General features: G+C 54.0%; 7 protein-coding genes across 7 annotated transcripts; 4 read left to right on the top strand and 3 right to left on the bottom strand.

The window, feature by feature from the left end:
- Positions 1–546: 546 nt before the first annotated feature.
- Positions 547–2,559, bottom strand: SETTUDRAFT_41926 (uncharacterized protein). The gene is made up of 4 exons (XM_008028881.1): positions 2,307–2,559; positions 2,092–2,247; positions 908–2,037; positions 547–851 (listed from the first exon to the last, which is right to left on the bottom strand). Exons 1-4 carry the CDS (start codon positions 2,467–2,469, stop codon positions 708–710), a joined length of 1,593 nt encoding a protein of 530 aa, XP_008027072.1. The 5' UTR covers positions 2,470–2,559; the 3' UTR covers positions 547–707.
- A 245-nt stretch (positions 2,560–2,804) lies between these two features.
- SETTUDRAFT_171745 (uncharacterized protein) lies at positions 2,805–4,210 on the top strand (the record flags this gene model as incomplete). Its single annotated transcript, XM_008029060.1, has 1 exon — positions 2,805–4,210. One exon carries the CDS (start codon positions 2,805–2,807, stop codon positions 3,717–3,719), a length of 915 nt encoding a protein of 304 aa, XP_008027251.1. The 3' UTR covers positions 3,720–4,210.
- Positions 4,211–4,371: 161 nt separating this feature from the next.
- On the bottom strand, positions 4,372–5,078 carry SETTUDRAFT_41924 (uncharacterized protein; the record flags this gene model as incomplete). The annotated part of the gene is made up of 3 exons (XM_008028880.1): positions 4,372–4,572; positions 4,641–4,754; positions 4,863–5,078. The coding sequence occupies 3 exons, from the start codon at positions 5,076–5,078 to the stop codon at positions 4,372–4,374; spliced, it is 531 nt and encodes a 176-aa protein (XP_008027071.1).
- A 267-nt stretch (positions 5,079–5,345) lies between these two features.
- Positions 5,346–6,386, bottom strand: SETTUDRAFT_136644 (uncharacterized protein; the record flags this gene model as incomplete). The annotated part of the gene is made up of 3 exons (XM_008029059.1): positions 5,346–6,048; positions 6,099–6,244; positions 6,302–6,386. 3 exons carry the CDS (start codon positions 6,384–6,386, stop codon positions 5,362–5,364), a joined length of 918 nt encoding a protein of 305 aa, XP_008027250.1. The 3' UTR covers positions 5,346–5,361.
- A 2,286-nt stretch (positions 6,387–8,672) lies between these two features.
- On the top strand, positions 8,673–9,491 carry SETTUDRAFT_31921 (uncharacterized protein; the record flags this gene model as incomplete). Its single annotated transcript, XM_008028788.1, has 1 exon — positions 8,673–9,491. The coding sequence occupies one exon, from the start codon at positions 8,673–8,675 to the stop codon at positions 9,489–9,491; it is 819 nt and encodes a 272-aa protein (XP_008026979.1).
- Positions 9,492–10,328: 837 nt separating this feature from the next.
- SETTUDRAFT_20198 (uncharacterized protein) lies at positions 10,329–11,456 on the top strand (the record flags this gene model as incomplete). The annotated part of the gene is made up of 1 exon (XM_008028683.1): positions 10,329–11,456. The coding sequence occupies one exon, from the start codon at positions 10,329–10,331 to the stop codon at positions 11,454–11,456; it is 1,128 nt and encodes a 375-aa protein (XP_008026874.1).
- Positions 11,457–12,332: 876 nt separating this feature from the next.
- Positions 12,333–13,500, top strand: SETTUDRAFT_179325 (uncharacterized protein; the record flags this gene model as incomplete). The annotated part of the gene is made up of 1 exon (XM_008029058.1): positions 12,333–13,500. Exon 1 carries the CDS (start codon positions 12,619–12,621, stop codon positions 13,498–13,500), a length of 882 nt encoding a protein of 293 aa, XP_008027249.1. The 5' UTR covers positions 12,333–12,618.
- Positions 13,501–13,621: the final 121 nt, after the last annotated feature.

Genomic DNA, 13,621 nt, shown 5'->3' with positions numbered 1-13,621 from the left:
GATGATGATGATAATGTGTTGTTGAACAAAGAAGATTACGAGGAATTAGAAACGGATAGTTGGTGACCATTGTACCCCTCATTTAACACAAGTATTAGCCAAGCTGGGGATTATGTCATCCCAAGGTTGTGTCACACGATTGTTGTTAGGCGGCATTCATTGCAATGCTGCATTGGGGTATCGCGGAGAAAACTCAGAGTTAGAGTGCTAGTATTGTAGTATTACGAGTAGCCTAGGTGCTTAGCTTGCGTCTTTTGCGCTACTAGGTATAGCGCTAGTTTGCCTTGTTCTCGATCGCAACCGTTCGACCAAGTTCAATGCAGATCCTTTTTAGCTCTGATTACTTGTTAGGAATAGAGTGGTAGGTGTGGAGTGCCCAAGACAAAAAAGACCAATCTCTAACCTCTCCCGCTAGAGACTGACATACTGCAACATGGAGGAACGAGAAAAATGTGCAACTAAAAGACTGACAAGACAGTCGCGTCAAGGGTATCAGGCACCAAGCGTCAACGTGAAAGATTGTATTGTAGACCGAATTACACAGTGGGTATAGAGCCATGCTGATGACGATCGTGGACCATAGAAAAAGCCTCTGTCACTGTTGACGATGCTGCCCAAGACGCCAGTGAAACAGAACTACATGAGGAAGATCAAGCGTGCATGGCAAATGCAATCAGGCACGGGAGCACGGGTCCTTGGCCACAGGCTCATGAGCTTCGTGGGCTGTTGGAGGGGGCCTTGTTTACAAGACTTGAGAAGAAGGACCGGAGCTTCTCGTTGTCATTGATGTTGGCGTCCTGTGTTTTGGGTGGTGGTGTTTCGGGGTCATCCGATCGGTTGGCCTGGCGGTCCTGGAAGATGTCAGTATTGATTTAGAGGTTATATCGCAAGATCCAGGCAGCCTCACCTGCAGTCGCTTGACCATCTCATCAGCGTTGACTTGAATACCACCCATGTTGAACTGAACAGGACCAATATGTTCCTCAACCACTCCTGATGCATCGTCGGTCCATGCCCGAGACGCGGGCTCTTGGTCTTTGCGTGCAGCTTTGAGGGCAGCCTCGTTCTCATCTTCTCGGCGGAGATTCTCCAGCACATTGACCTGCTCAGCAAGGAATGCCTGTGGGTCTTTGCTCGAGACCTCGAGGCCATTGGTTTGTTTTGATAGGCTCGATAGAGCGTAGTCGGACTCTGGGTTGCGGATCGTCTCCTCGTAGATTGAAGTCGCGGTGGGGCCTTGGTTCTCTTCTTCGACGACTGGCGCTGGCGTGGGCTCGCCTTCTGTCTGCTCTTCTCCTTCGGCAGGTGCCGGTGCTTGGCCATTGGTTGGGCGCATGTGCTGGGGAATATCAATGTCGACGCTCCATTTTTCGCTGATGCCCTCAACATCGAACCCCTCGCGTAAGATGCGGATCTTTGCCCACGAGTCCCAATTGGGAGGGACCAGCACTCGATCTCGGTCTGTCACGTTGTGCCTCAGCTGCTCCTGCTTCAGCAGCGACTTGATTCCCAGAGTCGAGTGGATCAGTGTTTGTAATGAGCCCGGCGCGGTGGGCATCGTGTAGACCAGGCTCGATCCGTGCTTGAGGAGGATAGTCCGCATGTACTGGAGGATAAAGTCAAACTCCTCCTCTTTCCACCCCCGCTCTTTTTCAAGCGTCTCGATCTTGTCGGCGTTCTGGCACACAACGCACAGCGGGATCCCGAGCGGCTCGTCCCACTCGCCGGGGCCGAGCGGAACCTTGACATTCTCCAGGCTGCTTCCCTCGGCGGCCAGGGTGCGGCCTTTGTCCTGGAGCGTCTGGATGTTCTCTTCCAGGACGACCTTGGAGGCGTCGTCGAGCGAGACAATCAGCGATCGCAGGACGCGTATCCAGTCGCGGAGCTGCCGTATCCATAGCCACGGGTGGTTCCAGTCGAGCAGTATGACAATCAGCATGTGGGGGAGTGTGCGAGGGTTCAGGTAGGGGCGGATGAGGGGCGTGAAGGAGGGCGAGGGGTTCGCCAGCAGATAGAGCGACAGGCGGGCGAGCGTGTCTGGGGGGTGGTGTTAGCAAGGGCACAGTGGCGGCGCACATCAGCAGCACGCACCCTCGTGATCCGTGTCGAGGACGTCCTGGTACGTGTAGCCCAGGGCGAACTGGTTGGCAATGGGCGGGCGGCGGCCGCGGTCGGGCGGGCGGCGGTTGTTTGCAGAGTCTGTCGAGACGGATTCGAGAAAGTCGCGCTGCGTCTCTGGAGTTCCGCCTGGCGCCTGTGCATCAGCATGGTCCCCTATACGTATACCGCCTGCTTTGGGGGCTCACCCAGCACGAGCAGGCTCTTCTCGGGCAGCCGCTTGCCGCTCGAGATGTTGTCGAGCATGGGCTTCCATATCTGCTCGCGGTCGGCGTCTCCCCTGCTGCCCGGGCGGTCATGGCTGCCGGCGGTGCGCGTGGGGAAGTTGGCGGTGCGGCGCGCGCTGGCCATTGCGGAGAGGCAGCCGGCTTTGTGGTGGCGTGCGACAGCGGTGCGGGGCCTTGGCGGCGATGGGCCGGGCAGGCAATGTGTGGCAGAAGCAGGAATGTCGAGGGGGGAGGTTCGGAATGCGGAATGCGGCGCCTGTCGTCTGGCTCTGGCGGGGTTGTGGTGTCGTTGTTTGCACACGCACAGGCGGCCATGTGTTCGTGGGTACCTTTTCTGCAGGGATGCTGCTCCTGGCCAAGCCCCGAGCTTGTGCCTGTGCCTGTGCCTGCAAAAGTTCCGCCCTGCGCCCGCCCAGCTATGCTTCTTCCTCTTCCTCTTCTTCTGGACGCGCCCCCAGCATGAACTCGATCCGCGCCATCCAGGAGCTGAACAAGCGCGAGCTCGAGGCCGCCATCACCCCAGAGGGCTCGTGGCACACCGACTACCGCGACACGGCCTTTGTCTACATTGGCGGCCTGCCCTTTGAGCTGTCCGAGGGTGACATCATCACCATATTCTCCCAGTATGGCGAGCCCGTGTGGATCAAGCTCGCCCGCGACAAGGAAACAGGCAAGTCGCGCGGCTTTGCGTGGATCAAGTACGAGGACCAGCGGAGCTGCGACCTGGCCGTCGACAACCTGGGCGGCGCCAACATCATGGACCGCACCATCAGAGTCGACCACGCGCGGTACAAGCCCAAGGACGACGAGGACATGAGGGACAATACCATGGGCGAGCTCGACCTCGACCCGGCCAACGAGTCGGACGGCGGCAGGCGCAAGCGACGAAAGACAGAGAGCGAGTCCGACTCCGACGAAGACCGCCCATTGCTGCCCGAGGAGATTGAACTGGCCCGCCTCATGGACAAGCTGGATGAAGACGATCCCATGCGCGACTCGATGATCAAGCGGCAGCAGGAAAAGGCGGACGAGGCAGTCAAGAAGTTCAAGAAGCAGAAGCGCAAGGAGAAAGAGAGGGCACGGCGAAAGGACAGACATGGTCGGAGAGACAGGTCAAAAGACCGTGATAGGGAGAGGAGGCGTATCAAGGAAGACGGAGAGGACGACGACCGCGACAGGCGGTCGCGGCGGAGGGAACATCGAAGCAAGAGTCGGGACAGGGGCCGAGACGACTCTGAAGACAGACATCGCAAACGCCGGGCAGAACGCGCCCGAGACCGGAGTGAAGATTCCAGAGACCGACACGATAGACACAGAAAGCGCGAGAGACGACGCTCGGCGTCTGGCGAGAGAGAGAGAGACACTCGCGTGTAAAGGGTTCACGATCGCCTCTGCCATATCGAGCTCGTTCTCCTTGATGTTCGGTCCAAGTTCTTGCAACACTTGATACATGAATATTTCGTCCTCAACCACATTTCCATTCGGGTCTGGTCTTGAAGTCCTCGATACTTCCACTGTCTTCCATGGCTATCAGCGGCATATACTCAATTCTTCTTGCCGCCATGTATAGCTACTCATGTGGCACCTCAATGGCATATGCACCTGCAACACTGATGAAGGAGACCAAGCTTCTCCGCCAGTGTATGCGTGCGAGTTGGAGAGAATACCCGGGGATAAAGAGAAGAAAGCAGGGATCGCGTTATGCAAAGAGGAGGAGACATGTATGAACAGCATGGAAATTTAAGAGGAAAGGCGACATAGCGAGATCAACTGTATTGCAGTGCCCTTGATGGCAATATCAGCGAATGTAGGCAGGACAAGGCGAGCCTAGCCGAGCTGCAAATAAACAATAATCTACTTTGAACAACCACTTGGTCTCTCAGCATTCGCATGATAGGATAATGAAGTACGAATCTTGGATTCACAAACCGCCATTATTGTTCCTGCGCCTAAAACACCCTGCACCGCAAATGCCTCGAAGCATTCAGCCTGAGAAATCCAATTGCGTTCATACACCACGAATCACCTATTCCTCATCTTCGTCATCCTCTTCGCCTCCTTCTTCCCCACCCTGCTCCTTACTCTTCTCCTCCACGTCCCCCTTCGCACCAGCATCGCCCTCGTAGTCCGGCCTTACAACCCGGATATCCTTCTTCGCCAGCGCCGCCTCGATAAGCGGAGCAGCAGCAAGCAGAGCATTGTATTGCTCGACCGTAAGCGAGATACCCTGTATGAATTCCATAATCAACCACCTACTTCACAGCCGTAATACACGAGGGAGCACACAAATCTTACCTTTTTCCCCGGCTTCGTCTCGCTGCCATCGGTAAAGTAGTACTCGCGGATACTCACAAGCGTGTTCTTGTTGAACTCGCTGACCGTCACGCGTCGCTTACCGCTGCTGTTCAACTGTTTCCCCGTTACAACATCTATTAGCATTTCTCTCTCTCTCTCTCTCTCTCTCTCTGTTTGTACTAGGACGTGGGAAGTGGAAGGAAAAGCGGAATACAAACATACGCTCACATACACATCCCCATTCTCATCTGTCTTGAGCTCCGGAACCACAGGCACCGCATCATCGTCGTTGTCGGCATCCTCGCCTTTGGCCTTTTTGGTCACGCGCGCCGCGCTGTCGTCGTCGCCATCAGGCGACGTGCGTTTCTTGGCGAAACTTTTTTTGCTAAAAGTACTGCTGCCGCCGCGCGCGCCGCCTCGCTTGAAGCCTGGTGCCATTGCTGTACGATAGAGGGAAAGTGGGGGTTGTGGATTTGGGCGCGGGGGTGTGAAAAGGCGCTTGTTTGATGCGAGGCCCGATGACGCAGGGCTGGCCTTGTCGCGCTAAGGAAAACGCGCTAGAGACGCGATCACATGATCGGACCTGCAGAGCGTTGCGAGCTCAGCTGCACACGTGTTTGGGAGTAACGATTTCACTGAACAATGGACGGTGGAGATGAAGCGAGTGTGGTGTTTCTATATGTGTATTTTGTTTTTTTTTTGTTTGAAGTGTTCGCGATTTTTACATTGCGTGTGCGACTTCGTCTCCCTTGACTGAGCTGTGGGCTACGCTCCACGGCCTCACGGGTCGGGCTACCTGTGCTGGTTCGGGCTTCTGCAGATTCAACGACACAGTGCTGCCATAGTCGGATCCGAAAGACATTCTGGCCTTTTGGCTCTCAATCGAGTCAACCCGTTGTACTCCCACGTCCTTGCCCACCGACTCTCTCTCCTGCGCACGGGTCCATGCTGCCGCGTCCGCCTTGTCCAGAGTCAAACCTACTTCCGGGTCATACACGCTTGCGCCATGGTAGTCGTCCGAGTATCCATGGTTCATGCCCAGTCCAGATGCCGTGGGTTCGAAAGAGCAGCTTCGGTTGCTGTCTTGAGCATGGCTGCGCGCCTTGACGATTCCCATGATGAAGGTGATCAGATACATCAACGACGCGGTAGCAGCCGCGATAACGTAGCCCAGGCTGTATTTCACCAGCATGACGAACCGCCCGAGTTCCGGAGAGTCACCCGTGTTAAGAGCTACCTTGGTGAACGAGTTCAACCTCACAGCAAACCAGAGCGAGAGACCGAATGCCGCTCCCATACCGCACATGCACAGGAATTCCAGGGGAATGAGAACCGCAGAGGGCACACGCATACGAAGCAGAATCGTGGCCATGACCAGGATAATACCCAGGAAAGAAGCAGAGGCAGTCTGTATTCTGTCAGTAGGGTCACACAACAAAAAAGATAAACTCGACTTACCGAGCCAATAGCGGCTAGGATCTTGACATTCCCACCGAGAATCGCCTTGAAAAAGTCTCTCCAGAGTGCCATGGCTTCGGGCTGCGACTGAATAGCCGCGAAGATGGTGCTCTGACGCTGTCGGGCATCTACAATAATGAGCCTGGCTATATCGTCTTGTCAGAAAACCAAGCCTGTGTCTGGAAACCCATCTCTATGCTTACACCAGACACCCAGTCCAGTTAATCCTAGTGCGATCAAAGGGGCCAGGACCCTAAGAACCAGAAGTATCGTTTTACCGGAGCCCATTATTGTATTAGGAGAGGTGGGTTTGACTGAAAGGAAAAGGAGAGTGTACAGAGAGGGTGCCCAGTCCAGCTGGCAGCGGCTTCCAGAGCGCTAGGCGAGAGAACGGGAGGTATAGCGAGTGAGTGGTAAAGAACGGGTAGAAAGAAAAACGGTCCAGGGCTGACAGCGAGGGCGAAATGATTATAGAGATAAAAATTTCATGATGCAGTCGCTCTCGGACCCTTCTGAGCCGAATGACGGGTCGAGCTGCCTTGCGCAGCGCCGGCGGGGTTGAAACATCGCTCGTGGCTGGATGTACCTGAGGCTGCAGATGGCCCTGATCCATGGCGGCCGTTATCCGTGCACCAAGCTTTTTCCGTGGGTTCCTCTGGTAACTGGTGGGCCTATAAGAAAGTAGCGCGGTGAGTTTGGCCGAAGCATTGATGGTCGCTTTTCTTGTTCTTGACCTGGTGGTTCTTGGCCTCATCAGTCGAACAGCAGCCACAGCACGACGCGCGATCAGTGCATCCAGCATTTCCCAACCGGACAGGACGGTCCGCTGCTTGACAGACGCCATGGCAGCCGTGTTATGCAGTCGTGATCTTGACGTTGAAGAAGCAGGGAGTAGCTGGGGAACTCGCTTCTCCACATGATCGCCCCTGAGACAAACCTGAGGCAGCAAGATTCGTCGCGTTACAGGGCTGAAACACGCACACGCGTGACTCTGGACAGCTGTCGGTGTATGTCGTCCATATTTGTCGCATTGCAGTGTTGATGCTGCAAAATTGACATGCGCGTGGGACTACAATGCCATGACATGACGTAGGCCTACTGCGTGCTAAGCCTAGTTTATGCTATATGCATGCTGCGGCACAGTAAGCCAAGGTAGCGAAGAAAGTGCAGTATATTAAAGATGCAAGCACTCGTAATGGCCTAGGTGTCGAGTACACTGCATCGGACATGGAGCTGATATCGAAGGAGGAATGTCGGATTGCTGCCACCGTCTCAGCCGTTCAGACAAGTGTCACCGCCGTGGCAGCCGAGCGATCTAGATGTAACCCGTCATCGTTAGCGCGCAGTTCAGCAGGAATCATGAGCCATCATGGACCCTTTCTCACCACCATGTATTGGACATGTATGTATTCGTGGAACGACAAGGACCAGGGGCCAAGGCTGGGGGGGCTGGGTTGATGCCGAAGACCATGTGGTCCGAATGGAGCTAGTCTCGGCAGCCCTTCTCTCCGCCTCTCTCCCCAAACACGTCCCATGAATCCAGCTCGCATCTCATGGCCGATAGTTATCAGGCGTTGGTGCCGCCCGCCTGGCAAAGGGGTGTCGCAGCGAGTGGCATCACAGGTTCCAGCTTCTGAAATATCTCGTTCGCCAACCAGTTCACCATGCGCACCTCCATGACGGATCCCGGACTCCCGCCGCCATCGTCTTCTGTCAGTGATCAGAGAGGCTCTGCACGCCGTGTCATGCCAAAGGGCCTATGAGAGCCTGGGCAAGACGCTAGAGTGCGTCAGTTGTTCTCTAGGCATCTCCAACCAAGAGCCCCTGCAGTCGACACGTCTCGGATTGCGCTATGAACGTCTTTCCATCGGGCCTACACTGGCTGACGCCATTCTTCGTCAACAACATGCGACCAAGAGTGGAACTCGTTGCGCCAAATGGACAACACTCGACGAGCCCGTTTTGCTGACGCCAAAAATGGATTACTATTTCATGCCTTGCGAGTACCGATAACCCGAGTTTTAGGATTTAGCGGGTAAGCAGGACATGCAGGCGGCCTATCACCCTAGTCTCTGTTGAGATGGCCTAAAACGCCCAGCCAGCCACCACCCCAGCTCAAGGGCACGATAGCAACCAAACATCAGGTAGATTGGTGGGATAATGCAGTCGACGCGTTGAAACACGGTATACTAAACACGATGGCATAGATGGAGCTAGGAACAAAAGACGAACCACGTCTTTGAACCCAATTAATCCAAAACACCTAATGCCTAACTTCTCGCCGAACCACAAGGACAAAGAATATCGTCTAGCGATTTATATCATCCACTCTAGGCGTCTGACAGGTGGGATCAGAGTGGCTGACTTTTAGAACTAGATGTCATTCATACCGCCGCCTCACAAACCATCCATAGGCGCCAACCAGTGTGAGATAAGTGCAGTACACCATCCTTCTGGACCGCTGGCATCAGCAGGTACATTTGAAATGTTGTTCTTCTCCGCGTTCCCCCGTCTTTTCTCCCACGCTTCATGGACCATTTCACTTGCTCGAACACGGCGCACACCGAAGCCACCATGCGCACTTCCGTCTTGGGATTATCGGGCTATGCCAGCGTGCTGTGGAACTGGTTCAAGTCAAGTCCTCCAATCCAAGACACGGCAAATTCCAGTCCTTCAGACACGTCGAGCTTCAGTCGTCTCCCTGCCGAAGTCGTTCTTAACGTCTGCGAACACCTTTCCGCCCACGATCTTTGGAACAATGCACGCCCTGCATCCCGGCAATTAGCTGCCTGCGCCAAGGAGGTCCTTCCGCGAAAGGTTTTCCAGGGAAATAGTAGTCATGTTTCCTGGTGTTGTTTTTGGTGCAGTTTAGGGGAGCAAAACCTAATTACTGCATGCAAGCCTATTACATCACTATTCGCCAACGAGAAGAGCTTACATTTTCCCGTTTTAAGCGACTATGCGTTGATCGCGACGTTAGTCTTTGGGGATCTATGCAACTTGACTGCGGGTCGCGAGCCACACATTCGGATTCGGCTGGGTGAGGATGAAGGAGACGGCGTCACAGTCGGGACTGAGGAGCTTCAGCGACAACTTCGGTGGCGAGGACCATATTCTGTTCAAGACTTGCAGTCGCATCAACGCGAATTTCTGGTGTGGTACTACGCAAAGCGAAGAAAGGAGAGGGCGAGAGGACGCATCATGGCGACCCTTGCGTTCACTGCGCATACCCTCCGTTTCCTTGCAATGACCGCCGCACTCCTAATCAGCGGCATGGCCTTTGCGCTCATCTTCTGCGTCACCTTGTATACCTGCAGAATATTCAGGAACTTCTATAGACGCATAAACAATCTAGTGCGGTTTTGCGTGGGAAAAGAACCGCTTTACGACTAGAAGAGGAAGAAGAAGAAAGAATAATATCAGGCACAGCGACCCCATTGGGACCACCATGCGCGCCCGACTTTGCCGCCTTTCCGGAATCACTTCTTTTGGCTGGGCAACGGATCTTCCCGACTAGCAAAAAACAAAAAAAGAGATATGGAAGGCGTGGGTTAATTCCCCGACAGTAATGGGAGTCAGTCAGTGGAGAGACCAATGCTCCCTTTGAGTTTCCGCCAGCGCAACGCGGGCCCCCTCAACAAAGTGGCGAAGCCCTCCTAGTGAGAGCAGAGAGAGAGCATTGCTCTTTCATACCACCGCTAACAGCAAATCGATCATCCAAGCTTAGGCAGGACACACACACAAAGACTGGTTCGGAATCCGCTGATTTGCTTCATGTTTCACGTGCAGAACCAGACGGTTTGCGAGCGCTGCATGGCTGCGAAAAGAAGGGTCTACTTACAAGTAGATATCTATTGAAACATGGTACTGTTTCACTTTCCCTATCAGTCCAGATAGTGAATATTGGTTGTAGACAAATTTGGTTCCGTACAAGTAGGGGCGCACACATCACCATCGGCCCCTCTCCACACTGTCCATGTGCCTGAAGAAGGGAGCCTCGCGCTGCTACGCGACCATAGCACCCGCTTCATTTGTAGACTGTTGTTTGTTTGCGCACTGTGAATCTGGCAACACAGACGACAAGATTGCTTTCCTTTCATTTCCTTTTCTCATCTCGTTCGCTGCACAACCCATATCCACCCCCCTTCGACCCGCTATTTGTAGCAACGCGTCGCTTCCCATTGTGCAAGAAATCTACACAAAGCATTTATCCCAAAAGCCACTTTCGTTATGACTGGTCTAAGTAGCCCCAAGCGAGAGTCTCGCATCCGGCACTGGGCCAAGAGGCTGGGGAGCTGTTTGACCAAATGCCAGCCGCAACACGAAGGGAAGCCTTCGTACCTGGACACAGATGATGAAAGTATTACGTCGCCTTTTGATATGCTCAACACGGAACGAGTGCCACGACGTGTGCAGTCTATGAGGAGAACAAAATCGGCATCGGACAAGACTGCGAGCGCGAGATCGAGAAGGCCCGCTACTAGCGCAACCTATGCTTTACCGTCACCGGGAAGGCTGCAAAGGGCCGATCATCAACAATACATTCACGCCGAACAAACGATCCGGCTCGTCGATGCCAGTATCAGTTCTTCAGCTGGAGGCCGTCACGCATCATACGCCACAAATTTTTCGAGAAGGTCAACAGGGTACGCCCCCTATGGATCAGAAAGGGTGTCCTCGGCCTATGATGAAATGGGACTTCACCGGACCAAAACCCGAAGCAAACAAGACGATGAAGCGCCGCTGCCAAACCCTCGCTCAGTACTCTCGTGGCTAGACTCGTTCCAAGCTCAACAGTTCGTCAATGGAGAACCGACTCGCCCGCCCACATCAAGAAGGGACTCTGCAGCAGACCTCACCATCCGCCCACTCCAGATCCGGCCCCGCCAGACAGATACAGTGTACGGCCGCACCCCCTCAGGCCAAACCTCTGTGTCGACACAATCCAGAAAGACTGGTAGCGCGCAGATCTGCTACCCGCCGTCAATCCACTCCCAAGTTGCGCTGAACGCCATGCTGTGCGAGGGCGTCAAAGGCTGGGACCAAGACTGGGACAAGCCGCTGCAGCACCGCATCGGCGACTCCAAGTGCCTGTGGAAATCAGCGTCGCAACGGCTCCTGGTACGCAACAAAGACAGCATCCGACGGCTAAACGAAGAAGCCGAAAGAGACGAGCAGCAAGACCGGATTCTCGAGCGCATGGAGGCAGACACCAGACTCGGGCCGCGCCACATCAGAAGCATCGACAGCATCGAGGAGCTCGCCGAGGAAGACAGACAGGCCGACGAGGAATGGAGTGGTACGTGGAAAGCATTTGACAGAGTCTTTGCCACATGGGACGAGGGCAGGCAGTACTAATGAACTTTTGGGCATACACAGGCATCGTGCTGCAGCTTGCGGCCAAGGCACAGAGACCAGATATCCAGCGTGTCCACTCTGTGTCGTACGATCATCGTCCCCATCATCATCATCATCAGCATCAGCATCAGCATCATCACTACCACCGTTACTATCAACGCCAGCCGAATCAGCTCGTGATGATGAGAGCAGCTCATAACTGATTTCCAGCTGGGCCTTCATGCATGGAGCTAGTAAGATGGCATATCTCTGCGTGCCTGTGCATCTTTTTTCTTTCTTTCTTGCTTTCTTTCTTGCAGGGCCGCGAGCACCTACTATATTTATTTATTTTCTCTTTCTTCTTTACTCTTGCTGTTTTACTGGCTAAGCCAGCGGCGGCTGGTAACGCTGCATAGGCATGAGATCATGTGTAAAGATAATGTTAATCATGAGCTGGCAAAATGCTTGGACCACAGACAGTAATAGCAATAGCGCGCCAGATTTGCATCTGGCCATCTTTTAATGCGATCACACGGTCATTGGGCCGCTTGAACAAAAACTTGCATGTTTTTCTTTTTGCTTTTTTCTTTGGGACAATGGATCTACGATCCCTATGCAAGATCTGGAGGAAGGGAGGGGAGGGCTCGCTCGACATGGAACAAGTACAGCTACACCTACATCCCCGCACTGCAAGCACATAGCTGAATGAGGGTTTCCATCCTTGATTCCGCGAATGGCATGCTCCAGAACATGGGCATGTCTGCGTGACCATGATTGCTTTTTGGGAATCCGTGTTTACGCTAGCCCGAGAGAAGAGCAAATCTGTCAGGACAAGCCACTTCTTGCTTCTTCGAGGACCCATGTATCCCAGCACCCCCGCCTTGATCCCGTGGATGTGAGCAGATAGAGATATTCGCCACGTCACTCTGAGGGGGCGCTGATCCTGAAAGCACTTAGCAGAATCTGGGACAGCACAGCAGCCACGTGATGGATATAGTGAAGAAACTTTGGTAGACTCCAAGAGTAAGCAGCAACCCTGCGTATATACCCACACCTTTGAGGTCATACTTGTGCAGTAGTACTGCTTTTGGGGGATCCTAAATATCGCAGGAGTCTCATGTGAGCGTGTGCGTCCGTCCGTCCGCCAAAAACCCACCCAAATCCGAAAATCGCCAACACAGCCATGCCTTCCACTTCGTTCTTGGGCAAGTTCGACTTTGAGAGATCGTGCGCCGAACTGCCCAGTGTCTTTTGCAATAGCTGCGGGCGCATCCTGTCCGAGACAGGTGGTTCCAAACATGTTTGCAAGACAACACCCAAGCAGATCCACGGGTATCCAATGTGTTACCTGCCTCATACCATAATCACATCCGACCTTGGGTCTCCAAAAGCCAACTTCCAACTCCAATTCAATCGGTTTCTGTCAGAGGACTCGGAACTCGCTGTGTTCTCGCTCGGACAGGAGGCTCCCGTGTCGGAAAAATGGCAGGAAGAGCAACGCGCTGGATACTTCTCCCGAATCTTTTCCAACCCATCCTCTCAGTGCAATGCCATGGCCAGTGTGGGGTCATATTGGCCATTTGGACTCTCGAATCGGGTGATTCGGTACTGGAATGTTGATGACGGAGTCATCCTGGTCGACTGGGGCAAGATGTACACCGACTATTTCACGCAGGCCAAAAGCTGCAAGAACAAGAGAAGGATTGAGCGCATCGTTCGACGTTTTCGAGAGTTGGAAGCAGAAAGATTGCGGCAGGACACTCAGGGACGCTGGGTGCTGTATGGCGACAGGGACATTTTCCCGGCAACTCATGCAGAGATCGCCATGGCTTGCAGGTACGAGGGGCCCAGGAGCGACTTTGAACATCGCTTCGACCCAAAGAAGGAGCGCATGAGCCCCCACGAATTGGCCTTGCGGGTGGGAGACTCGATATGCTCTGCGGGTGAAGCCATCAGGGGACGTGACGGAAAAGCCAAGGTGTACGAAGAAGAAGCCGAGAAGACAGAGTATCCGAAAGGATATGCGTCAATGTGGAACAGATCGAGCTACCTCAAGTTGTCGTAGTTGTATACCCAATATTAGCTGTATTATGTATTAATAAAAGTTGTATCTTGAATGAGACACGGTGCGAAGTTGCACATGCCGCCGCCTATGACGCGTGACGCGTACGTAGAACGCCCCCCCT

Source organism: Exserohilum turcica (genome assembly GCF_000359705.1).
Source record: "Exserohilum turcica Et28A unplaced genomic scaffold SETTUscaffold_3, whole genome shotgun sequence".
Taxonomy (NCBI): Eukaryota; Fungi; Ascomycota; class Dothideomycetes; order Pleosporales; family Pleosporaceae; genus Exserohilum; species Exserohilum turcicum.
This window is presented reverse-complemented; position numbering and strand designations above follow the sequence as displayed.

Coding starts and splice junctions, on each gene's coding strand:
- SETTUDRAFT_41926 (XM_008028881.1), bottom strand. CDS start 2,469: ATGGCCAGCGCGCGCCGCACCGCCAACTTCCCCACGCGCACCGCCGGC. Junction 2,038..2,091: donor CCTCGACACGGATCACGAGG/GTGCGTGCTGCT, acceptor ACCACCCCCCAG/ACACGCTCGCCCGCCTGTCG. Junction 852..907: donor AGATGGTCAAGCGACTGCAG/GTGAGGCTGCCT, acceptor GACATCTTCCAG/GACCGCCAGGCCAACCGATC.